This window comes from Zingiber officinale, chromosome 9A (genome assembly GCF_018446385.1).
Source record: "Zingiber officinale cultivar Zhangliang chromosome 9A, Zo_v1.1, whole genome shotgun sequence".
Classification (NCBI taxonomy): domain Eukaryota; kingdom Viridiplantae; phylum Streptophyta; class Magnoliopsida; order Zingiberales; family Zingiberaceae; genus Zingiber; species Zingiber officinale.
Window position 1 is genome coordinate 6,394,386 of NC_056002.1, and position 12,769 is coordinate 6,407,154.

General features: G+C 37.1%; 1 protein-coding gene across 1 annotated transcript; it reads right to left on the minus strand.

The window, feature by feature from the left end:
- Positions 1-997: 997 nt before the first annotated feature.
- LOC122019721 (microtubule-associated protein 70-1-like) lies at positions 998-10,892 on the minus strand. Its single transcript, XM_042577210.1, has 11 exons — positions 10,369-10,892; positions 10,192-10,277; positions 8,708-8,773; positions 8,447-8,617; positions 7,607-7,777; positions 7,373-7,528; positions 7,105-7,251; positions 6,879-6,950; positions 6,247-6,768; positions 5,979-6,172; positions 998-1,432 (listed from the first exon to the last, which is right to left on the minus strand). The coding sequence occupies exons 1-11, from the start codon at positions 10,613-10,615 to the stop codon at positions 1,396-1,398; spliced, it is 1,869 nt and encodes a 622-aa protein (XP_042433144.1). The 5' UTR covers positions 10,616-10,892; the 3' UTR covers positions 998-1,395.
- Between the last annotated feature and the right edge of the window lie 1,877 nt (positions 10,893-12,769).

Genomic DNA, 12,769 nt, shown 5'->3' on the forward strand with positions numbered 1-12,769 from the left:
TCCCCATAACCTTGGTTATGTGATTACCTGGTAATCACATGACCAAGGTTATACATAATAACTTGAACCAAACGTACCCTTAATATAATGAAATGAATGAGTGACGAAGAGAAAAAGGTTTACCAAAGTACATATATAAAGTATGATTACTCATATATTTTAACATTTATTTTCATCATTTATAATAGTTGTTTTTTTTTTTTTTTTTGTACTTTAGTCTTCTCTTTCCTTGATAGTTATTCCTCTTAGGATTGATATATCATTTAACTCTATTATTCTCAAGTAATAATTTGCTTGAGATATTAACCTAAGTTTTTTTTAATAAATGTTATGCTAATTCCAAAGAAAGGCCATAGCATGAAAGATGCATACAAATATCAGCATTCAAATCAACATGTAGCATATAGCATAGAGGATAACGAATATATATATATATATATATTTTAAAAAGTAAATTATAAAAGCTAAATTAATTTAAGAAAACTTGTAGAATTAGCGGAGCATTAATTTTTTGAATGTCTATTTGGTGATGAATATTGAATGATGGCTGCACTGGGTTTCAAATTCTCTAGCTTCATACCGAGCCATCCCACCGTCAGGCTCGTATGAATTGCACACGTAGATAGAAGATACCCTTGGCATTTAAATATCACTCAAAGTAAAACATGTTTTACAGTTGAGCAAATGATCCTTACAAAGCTAGATGTTTAATCACCTGCAGCAGGTTTTTGTACCAATTCTATATACATAAACATTACTACCCTTCTCGGCTAGCAATTGTTTCGGGCTATTCTTGGCTCTCAGGTTACATCCCGATTGGTTCTGCAAGAGAAGCATCGCTGCGTGAATGATCAAAATTTCGCATAGGAACAGAAAAGGATAAATTATCCTTTTGTAAGAGTTGGGTCTTGTGAAACGAAACGAAAATGCAACAGCGTGAACTAGTTCAAGGCCTGTGTAAACCCTATACCCTAAACACAAATGTAAGAGCAACCAATGAGAATGCATGACACACATCCAAAAGTACCACGTTGGCATCCCTCGAAAAGAAGTGAAAAACATAAGAGATTACAATACTTTGGCATCTTGCAAAACGCCAAATAACGAGGACACACCAGGCTATACAAACAAATAAGGCATATTGTCCCCCCAAAATAACAGGTCATGGAGTTAGCAAACAATAAACCCAAGCATCACTGGCAAAAGCTAACCATAGATAAAGTCAGCTGCAAATAGAGCTCATTCAGTAGGCAGCTCCCTAACATTGAAGCAAGGTCGTCTGGTGCTGGGTTCAGTCTAAAAGGAAACAAAGTAGATAAGGAGGGAAATTTACCATGGACGAAGTAGCCTGATGCAGAATCTCTTCTAGATACTTTACGACCTTGTATTTCGTTGTCAAAGATTGCGCATCAATCCACTTCTTGGGACAGTCCTGGAATTGGAACATAATTGCTTAAACCAAAAAGGTAACATAGCACACAAGTAACTCCAATTTTTAGTCTAAAACACTAATTCATCACACACTGAAGAACGCAAGTTGCGTTTATATTTCAATATCGTGTCCAAATTAAAATAAACAGATGGCTAAATAAATCAACATGCTTAAGAAAAATTGTTGCTATATATATACACAGTGTGACAATTGTCATAAGAAGCCCGTGTCTGATCTGAGATGGACAATTCTTAAGAACATGAAGACTAAAAAAGCACCTAATACCAGCTCAATAATAATTTGCAATAACCGTTTAGAGAAAACAGTCTGATGCAGCTAATTGGCATAATTTACTATCATCATCAAACCGTGTCAATCCCCATGACCCAGAGTTTGCATAATTGCCATATTATAACACCAAGAGGCAAATTAAATGAACCAACCACGTGCTACATTTTTTAGCATCTCAATGATCAAAGGAAGATATACAAGTGACAAGAAAAACCAAAAAAAAAATTAAATGAGGTTGCATCTTAAAGGGGATCAACAGCAATTAATTATCTAACTTATATTTTCCAAAAACGAAAATATGATTTCAGGTACTTCTTTTAAAAAGTCATATTAGGAATGAGTAATATCTATTTGATGGAAATTGAATATTGGAAAGCTATGAAGTTTTGTTGTTGGAGTTAGTTCTCCAACTCAATGCCTCAAGCATGATAAAAAAAATTACCCCAAAACCAGTATTTGGTCAATCTGTCAACATTTTCAAATTCCAGTCAATTTATTGCAATCAGAACTTTATACATTGTGTATGCCACAGAGGGGTTATACACACTATCAGAGCGTATAAATCCACAAAAAGGGCAATTTCTGGGTCCAAATTGCTAAGGATGATCAAGTAAAATGGAGGATCAGGCTGGTAAAAATGCCACATCATGACCTTGCTTAATTTGCATTAATGAAAGAGTAACTTGAGTGGGAGTAAGATTGTGAAACTTAATCAAAATTGATGCTGAAAAAAAGAACAATGCCGATAATGTAACCTAGATTCCTCAAAATATTTTCAGGTGTTTTGGAGCTCCACTTGTAAGTCTTCATCATAGGAATGCCCCAATTTGTTTTACAGGTATAGTCGAGCTTATAAAAGATTATGCAGGAAATACACTTTTTTTTAGTTTGCACCAAGTATCCATTCCTTTGAACTGACTAATCCTGGGACGACTGTCCAGTCCTATGGAAATTTCCCACCGGCCAGCGGGTAAATCAGGAGGCACTTGTGGTGCTCTATCTGATGACCTACTTTCTTAGTCCCACTATCCAATGGAGAGAGAATTTCCTACAAGTCGCCGTAGCTGAGTCTCGACCATCAGGAAATACACTCATGGAATAAGTATTCTTATCTTTGATTGCAACAATAAACTTGAAAAAGGGAATAACTATTCCTAGTAAGGAATCACAACTACTCCAGGAGAGCTGATCGCATGGATGGGTCAGATGAACCAAAGCATTGGATGGGCCATCAATCTGGATGCACTGATGGGTTGGATTGACCTACCAGTCAAACTGGTTGGGCCAATGAGCTGGTCTAGTAGAGCACAAGGGCCAGTAAATGTCAGACGGCTAAATAGAGTGAGTGCACCTGGACTTGTTGGGCAAGGCAGGACGAGCGAGTCAAATGGGTCAATCAATCAGGAAACCAATCATGTTGGATAGACTAGTCAAACTGGAAGGATGAAATGAGGCAATTAACTTACTCAAGCCGGATGAGCAAGGTATATCAATTGCACAGAACTAGGCAGTTGTGCGAGTTAGATGAATCATACAAAATATTTCATGAATATTGTTATGAAAATTATTCTTTTTTTATTCTCTATAACATTTCTATGAACTAAAAATAATTATTTCCATGGACCAAATTAAGATTTATTCCTATCCTAATTTTTTTTCTATTCTATTCCCTAGGAATAGTTATTTGATTCCTCTTCTATTTCATTTTGTAAACCAAACACACCATCGAGGAATAGGATCTTAGCCATACAAATTATTGGATATAATTCTTCACCCTATTTTTCATGAGGTTAGGTTGTCAGATGACGTGAGGGTCCTTCACCACTCAAGTAACTTGACAAGCAAAGGGTGGTATAAGAGCTCATCTATAAGTGACACATCACAACAACAAAATCTGATGCAAAATAATCTCGCATTGCTGTTGACGTAGTTGGCACTACGGGTATTGATACCGGTATCAATTGATCAAAAAACCTAATTTCATCATATCAAATTGGTAGGATCAGGTGAGAGTGAAACATAGTAAGATAAATAGTGTAAATAAAAAAAAAAAAGGAAACTACTTAATGTTTTAAATCCTTTAGGTATTCCATGAAAATATATCCTTTTTATTAAATGTGTCATCATGTAATTCATTAACCTTTCAATGGAATGAATGCTTTCCTTTTCTCACTGTTGGGACTACACCCCACTGCTCTTCAATGGTAGTATTTTTATTTTCTTTTCAAATTACTTCATCCATAAGCATTAGAATTACTGTTGCACTAACTTGCATGTGCTGTGCCGTAACTATTTAACCAACTAATAAAGTATCATATTTAATTATTCTTTATCCAAGGTTACACATCCAGGAATTCTTCTTTATTTTAATTAACTGGTCATCATGGTCATGGTATCTTCATCAATATCTCCATGTTCAATTATGGATTCCAGGTGTGTAAAACTTCATTTAAGAATTTTTCTTATAGATATATTTAACTATTTCCAATTTTTTCTTACTGTTAAAATTAGATTTCCTATAATCATTTTACTTCAATTTGAAATTCTTATGTTTTAAAGTTTTTGACCCTAATTCCAGCTACAAGTTTATTCTGTTAATATTCTCGTCAATCATAATCATAGTTCGTAGGATCGTTGTGACAAAAGGCGAAACGCTCGCCCCCAGCGCCCCCGTCATACCCGACCCAAGGCCATCACGAGGGAGATAAATCGTAGCATCCGAGCGAGCATGTGACAGACAGGGTGTAATACGGGGATAGGGGATTTATTCCCCAACTGCCTCGAGGATCGACCCTGCGACCTCATTGTGGCAACACCCGCCACATACCAACTCGGATGACCCGCGGGGTCCATAGTTCGTAAGATCGTGATCCTACACGATGGATTTGGGATCAAGATTGGATAGAGATCGAATCATACGATCCTACCGAAAATCCTTGAAATTTTATGGTACATGATTAATAATTAGAAAAAAAAAATATCTAAAAAGGTCATTTGCATATAAATAAATTACTAATTTGCATAAACATGCAATCGTCGACACTGGATACCACAGATGTCGTTATCATCTAACGCATAACAGAGAATTTTTCAAGATGGGAAATCACCAAACGTTGAGAATTCTTCTCTTGGTTTGAGAGTATTAACTCAAATAAAGATAATGTCATAACAACAACTAAACAATTGTTTAAATAATCCCAATACTCTCTCAAAATACAAAAGATGAAAATAACCTTAATATAAAGGCTAAAATTCAGCCTCCAAAAATGCTTTAAATGATATTTTTTGGAGGGTGTTACACCATATAACAAATGTAGATCTATGAACAATCTTCGATTTGATATCTTAAAGGTCCCGTGGTTCAATCCGAGTCAAAAGTTATAGTCTCTCAAAGCTTAACTGATCCTGCTCTGATATCCCGCTCTGATCCCACTGCAAAAATGATCCCGAACATTCCTGGATCATTTGCAATTTCTCAATCATAGGATCGTGTGATCCTACGATCCAGATTGCAATCCTGCAAACTATGATCAGAACACTATCCCCAGCATATGGCAAATGGCAAGGAGGATTATCTTGGACATGGGCCACAAGGCTAGTAAATTTCAATTAGAACTAGTTGAAGATGATATAAGCCAAGAACAGACCCTTATGGAAGTCTTAAGGGTAATAGAAAAAATTGTTGAACACCCCATGGAACTATCACTTTTTTAATTACATTATCATACATGTATTTATCACATGAACATAAATGTTATATATTTGCTATTTTTCTAAAACCGCCATAATAACTTTTCCAGAGATTTCATGAGATTTCCTAAATTAATAAAATCATGCGTCATTCTTCTTTTCTCTATATTTCTTTGTCAATTATCGTGTTACATATATAATATTCATAATTAATATTATAAGCATAAAAGTAAATGGATTTCTTTTTAAAAAAACATTTGTTATATCTCATATCCAATCCCAACTACCTTTTCTTAAAGTTTCAAAATGACTTATAAACTTAATTCTTTTACAAGTAATACAAAACCATAATTCAGATTTTGTTCCTATAAATTGGTACTGATTTTTTCATCATTTATCATACATCTTAACCGTACTAAACTATTATATTCATTGAAGCATCGATTTTTAGTTATATGACAAAGCTACAACAATAACTTAAAGAGCAAGATTAGAATGTAATAAGAAATTAGCTTAGCAAACAGATCATGAAAAATCATATATGAAAACTACCAAATAGTTATACCTTCCAGGCAGCATTTGAGAGCTTGCAGATGGACCCTTGGTACCACCAACACCAAGCCGTTTTGACTTGTTATCCTGTTCTTTTTCCACCCGCATAGCAGCCACCTCTTTCTCCATTGCAGCTACTTCCCTCCTCATCTTTTTTGCCTCCACTTCCATTGCTTTAGTCAATGTATCAACTTTCTTGGCCAGCATCTGATTTGCAAATTAAAGATGAGCAGGAGATTGGATGACTTCATAGCAGAAATTTGATACAAGAGGGCATTAACCTCAATGGCGTCGTCCTTGTCCTTTAAGCTTTGGTCCTTCTCGTAGCATGCTTTCCTTAATGTAATTACTTCCTTCTGTAACATATCATACAATAGTCCGGAGACACAATCTTCTGACTCAGCATTAGTAAGCTCACAGGTTTTCTCAGATGGGGTTTCCTTCCACCTATCAGGTGAGAGAGTATCTCCAGTTGCATCAGACGATCTATTTAGAGACACTCTTGTTCCATTCCCAATGGCTTTGCTACGCTCCAATGATCTTGTCCCACCATCAAATGACTTTGATGCCCCTTTGGCATGTTTCAGTACCATGCTACTAGAAACAGAAGATCTCATCTGAAAAGATGGTCTCTTAGATAGGAAGCCGTTAACACTCTTTGGATTATTCTCAGCTCCACCAAGGGATTGGCGACGTAAAGGACCATTACTTACACTCTTCCCCTCTACGCTGGCACGAACTGTACCATTCCCTGACATTCTCAATCCCTCTTCCAGAACCTTAAGCCTCAATTGGAACTTCTCCTGAAATACCAAAAGATTTTCAATCACATAACTTGTCTCACCAATAAAAAAAATGGGCAAAGAACATAATAACATGTCAAATGTTAGGCATCCAAAGATAGACATTTTACTTTCAATTGAGCTTCAGATCTTGCAGTCCGTTCTGCTATAGCAAACTTATCTCGAAGTTGCTGCATTTCTCCCTGTAAAATGTTTGTGGCAATTTTTTTTAGAAGTAATATAGAAAGATGGGCATGTAAAAGGAATCTGAAGAAAGAGTATACAATCTAGAAAACAAGAAATATCTCCAACATATCTTCTGCACTTGAACAAAATCAAGTAATAACTAGAACCAACCTGCATGAATCTACGCTCCTCGAGCCATTGTTTAACAGGCATTACTTTGTCACTAGCATCCTTCCAATCATTGGCCACTACCACAGCAACCCTATTAGCTGAAACCTTTGCCCGAGAGAGTTCCCGGTCAAGTGTTTTCATTTCTTCCTGAATAAATAAATAAGAGAATGATGTGAGGAGAATTACCAACTATGCCATAATGAATTAAAAGAGACCACAACTTTTAGGAGAATGATCATATTGATTGTGGTAAAGCTAGACGCATTACACTCATTTCCAGAACTTTCCGTTGGTAATCTCTAACAGCATTTGCCGTTGCACCACCAGCAAGAACAGCCTCCTCTAGTTCTCGCACTGTTTGGCCAAGCTTTTCAACCTCTGCAACCTTCTGTCGATGCATTTTATCCATAATCTTGTTCTCCTCCTGAAGAATAAAAATGAATTTTTAATAGCACCAAGCACCAAAGAATTTTAGCCCAAAGAGTGTTTCATAAATGAATACCTGACATATCTCAATCTGTTTCATTAACTCCTGATTCTTGTTTTGAAGGTCATCTACCATGGCAGCCTTGGCTAAAGCAATTTGAACAGTCCTTTCTGCTTCCAATAATGCAGCTTCTTTTGATTTAGTGAGTCGATCTAATGCCCTGTTGTCATCCTGTAACTTTGCAATCTGCAAAAGAGAAAAACACTCGAGGTACCACAACACAGAGGGGGTGTATTCAATAGTTTACACTCTTTCTACCAATATATTTAGAAAGTTAAAAGGTTCATAATGAACAAAACATGTCTTTGTAAACTAGCAGAAGTATTAACCTCAATCTACAAGGAAACAACAAAGCTGATAGATATGGCAACAGCTTCTGAAATAACTAAGCATTACAAACCCAAATGGTTAACGTGATACCTTTAAACAATTTGGCTCAGGGAAAAAGTTAGTAATTGGGTGCTAAAAATATTAAATGCAACTAGTCCAAGTAAAAAAAAAAGGGAATAGACAACATCTAAATGCATAGAGAATTAAATCGGTGGTACATAAATTACAGCAAAAACCATTCATTAAACATTTACCTTAGTTTAACACTAACTGGAAATCTAACACAACTCTCCTCCTTTATCCGGGCTTGAGACCAGCCATAAATGACAGCAAAAATAAATAAGAAAAAAAAAGGGAAATACCCCACTGAAAATTTTAAACCAATTGAGTTTCTTATAAACTTAAGAGAAAACGGTGATTATTTAGTGAGTCTGACTTGTCATTATTCAATTTTTAGGTGCAACATTGTGTCCAAGAAAAAGTGACAGACTAAAGTTTTGCAGGAGCAAAGTTTCAAAGCAACACCTCTTGTCGTGCTATCCTCAATTCTGCCTCAAGGGGTGCAAGAATCGCTTCAATAGGAGGCATATCATCATCTTTTTGAGCTGCATGGACCCTTCTAAGAGTTGCCTCGGCAGCAAACTGAGCAGCCAATGCTGCTCTCTTTTCATCATTTATCTTCTTAATTTCAAGATTCTGCATGGTTACTTCCCATCAACATTTTTACATTATAGAATCTTATATCAGAATAAGAAAGAAAATAGAGAATCTGAATTCTGCAAGTACTCTGTTTTCTAGAAGTGATTCAGTTAGCTTGAGCTTCTCGTCCATCTTGTTCAATTCATCTGTTAGCTGACAGTTGAGAAAGGAGTCAGAATTCTCTCATTGGTATCATCATAACCTTCTATTTACTTATGCAAAAATGAAAAAATAAAAATAAAGTAACAAGAGAAATAAATGCAACAACTTGGAGGGAAAACAAACCCTTTGATAATATGCAAAGACATAGTTATGCACGTCTAAATTAATAGAAGTATAGATTATAAATGTTCTGTTAAAAAAACTAATTTAACACATTTCCATCACTATGAAATCCTTATTCATAGATCCAAACACATTAGCTTCAATAAAACCAATATTAGCATGTCATTTTTAGAATCTCGAAGCACCTTGATTATTTTTTTCTTTTACTAAAGGCAAAAATATTTTTTGTCTTGTAGATTTCCAACAAAAAAGATAGTGATGAAGACAACCAAGGTGTATAAAGTGTAGAAGAAGAAACAAAAAATAGTAAGGCATCCACCAACCTAAATTTGATTCAAAAAAATTCACTACCTGCTGCAAGTTAATAAACTAAAATAAAATAAAAAAGAGCAATTCGGTCGAACACTCCGTAGTGATATTCACTTTGCACCAACTATCAATCTGACATGAAAAACATGAAGTGATATTCACTTTGCACTAACTATCAATCTGACATGTAAAATGTAAGGATCAGAGAGAGGAAAAATCATCTTTTTGAATGGGATTGCAACATAAAGCCTTGATCACCCATGAGGATTGCATAGGAAGGACGAAGGATACTAGGGAGAGATAGGCTTAATTATTCCATCATGTTGTTTAGTTTGGAATATGAATTTTTTTAGTGTTGTTTATTATTTTGTTTAATTGGTCGGAAGACTAGATGGATTGAAATTTTAACATGGTAAATTCTGGACAGAATAATTTCAGGTGTAGTGTTGCCAAAAAGGAATGAGTAGTGTAGTTGTTGGCATGATAGCTGATGGCTAATGTGGGGGGAAAAAAAGCATTTATGACAAGATTATAATATATATTTTTTCCATAGGATAGGAACAATATAGTCACTCGACAATTTAAGAATTTCCCATCCAAAATGCTGGCCACATTTGGTGAAAATTGAGCTAAGAAAAACTTGGACCATTTGACACCGTTGTTTTCCAGAAGTTTTTCCACCTAAGTAAACGACCAAAAAAAGCTCTTAGCAATTGTTTTATATCTATTCCTTATCCATCCTCACAATTTCCCATGAAAAAAACAAGCCTATAGCTTTGAAATCCAAAACTAGAATCTGGTAGTACTATAGGACTAAAAATAGTAATTTTGCTTATCAATTTTATAGCAATAATAAAAGGATGAATTAAAAACAAATCTAGGAAAAGAAAAAAAAGGGAAGGATTATGAAAGATAGATGGTTATTATGAAGGCAGAAAAAACCAACGACAGAGCAGGAATTAAATCGATCTACTGACCTCTTCCACGGCCTTCTCTCTAGCACGTTCAGACAGCCGTAGAGCCTTGATCTCTGCCTGTGCTTCGGACAACTCTCGATCTTTGTCTGTGAACCCCCACCAGAAGTAACCAGCTTACATATATACAAAATTCAAACAAATCAATCGGAGAGAAACACGCATAAAACTGCATTCCACCTCTCAATTCATTCTCGAGCCTATTGAGTTCGACTTTCACCGGATCTGAGCCATGGAGAAGATTAAAGAACTCCTCCATGTCCAAGTTGGGCTTCATTGAAGCCCTACGCCTCAAAGCAGATGATGCCCTCCCTTCACCCTTGAATGACGCAGACGCCGTCAGAACCGACGCCGTCTGCGGCGGGGCATTCGCCCCGACAGCGCCCACATAGATCCTCTCCCCATCGTCGTCGTACAGATCTGACATCCTGGATCTGATTGTCTCACATTCAAAAACCCAGTTCAAGAAGAAATAAAGGAAAAAATGGGCATGCGATCTCAATGCCGATCCAAGGAACTAGGGCTCTTCCTCCGCTTCCTTCTCGACCAAGAGATATTCCGAGAGCTTCGATCGCGGTGGAAAGGAACCCTAGTTCTGTTATCTTCCACCAATCGCCCTCGACCCGAAGTAATGCGTGATTTGGGGTGTATTTAGTAGGATACAGTGAAAGCAACACTGAATTGCCACAACTGTACTAAGCGAAAGTTATCAATTACCATATGCAAATTAACGAAATAGCGAATTTGAAAGCGGTCTCAACGAGCTGGAACTAGTGGTGTCGTTACCGCAGTGGTGTGGAGCGCACTGCAGTCGCAGACGTAGCTGGAAAAAGTGTCGGAGTAAAGTTACCGTCGTCCGCCTGTGCCTTTCTAAAGATTTAACTCCCGATTTTTTTTTAAAAAAAAATGAGAAACAAAAATAATGGTTTCTTAAAGACGGTGTTAGAATATTTAACGTTAAAGGCCTTGCAATTTATTTATTAACAAAGTAGGACCTCAAGCTTTTTCTAGAAAGATATATAATAAAAGTCCTTGAATCTATCAGTTTGATTTATTTTCTTATATTGTCCTTTAATTTGTTCTTTTATGTCCTCATGGGTTTGCGTACTCGGATAAATTTTAAAATTAATTCTCAAGGGCTGCGGTGCTACTTTCATAATCTATCCACCTCTATTTTATATTATAGATAAATTGTCTTAAACTCCTTACGCAAAACTTTAGTTTTACCATCGGTCCTTATATGAAAGAATAGAAGGTATCATCTGTCCAAAAAATATTATAATTCCTCGCAAATTTAGCATCATTTAAATTTAAATCTAATACACTATCTATATACATAATTTTTTTAGATACATAATAAAATATAGTTACAAGAAATCTATAATGAAGTATAATTCCTAATAAATTTAACATCATTCTTAATTCTTGTGCACACTTTTTTTATATACATGGCAAAATATAGGTTAAAAAAGTTCATAGTGAAATATAATTCCTCTTAAATTCAGCATCATTTAAACTAAAATCTAATATATTTTTTATCGAATTGAGCACTATCAGCATCATCTATATTGATCCTGTCGAAAATCCGAGAAGATGAAACTGTTGTGTGACGTGGCTGGAATGTTGACTGTATCTCCATGACCCGGATGGTGAGTTGTCTTCTATGTTGATCAAGTCGTCAGAGGCCTCTGGTCAACAGTACCTGTAGTCAGCGATCGGGTTGCTATGGTCCCTGGTAACTCGATGCTTGAGGCGGGTCACATGAATATATAAACAGCCGAATAATAGTAGAACAACAAAATAAATATAGGATGAGTACAGTGACGTACCCTGGTCCCATGGGGCACCCTCGGATGGATCGGTGAGCTGGTTACGATACTGATCGAGTCGTCGTGATCCGGAAGGATAGATGAAAGTGTCAGCTGAGGAGCCGGATCTGCCTACCTAGAGCCGAGCGCGACCTGGATTCGAAAAACGACATGTCGACCGAGAGATAATAGCGGCACGTAGGCCGAGAGATGATGTCGGCATGCAGGTCAGAAGATGACATTGACACGCAGGCTAGGATATAATATCGACACGTAGGCCGAAACACCACAAGGTGCGTAGGCCAACACACAACCACGGGATGCACTACAACTGTAGCTCGGGATATGACATGCAAACTAAATTGAAACAGAGGTCGGAACACAACAATGACACAGAATTGGCAGTGAGGCGAAGCCGCCGCGTGGACTGCCAACACATGGATTGCCGACACGTGGAGGCTGCCGACAAGGGAGGCTGCGGCGCACGATGGTTACTGGCGAAAGATGTTGTGACGCGTGGTGGATGCAAGCTCCTACGTCGACATTGAAAAGGCGGAGGACGATGCGACGGCTGGGCAAAAAGGGCGTGCTAGCATCGCCCGGTGTCGGCAGTCGTCGGTGAATGACGAAGGTAGCGAAGTGGCTCACCGGGAGTGGCATCAGCGGCGGCGGCTGGAGGTGGTGTTAGCGGCTGCTAGGGGCGGCGAGTGAGGTGATGACGAGGGGGAGTTGGTGGTGTGCATGAGCAGGGAGAAGGGTAAGGAGAGTTCAAC

Coding starts and splice junctions, on each gene's coding strand:
- LOC122019721 (XM_042577210.1), bottom strand. CDS start 10,615: ATGTCAGATCTGTACGACGACGATGGGGAGAGGATCTATGTGGGCGCT. Junction 8,774..10,191: donor GAGAGAAGGCCGTGGAAGAG/GTCAGTAGATCG, acceptor CTCAACTGTCAG/CTAACAGATGAATTGAACAA. Junction 7,778..8,446: donor TGAGGATAGCACGACAAGAG/GTGTTGCTTTGA, acceptor TCTCTTTTGCAG/ATTGCAAAGTTACAGGATGA.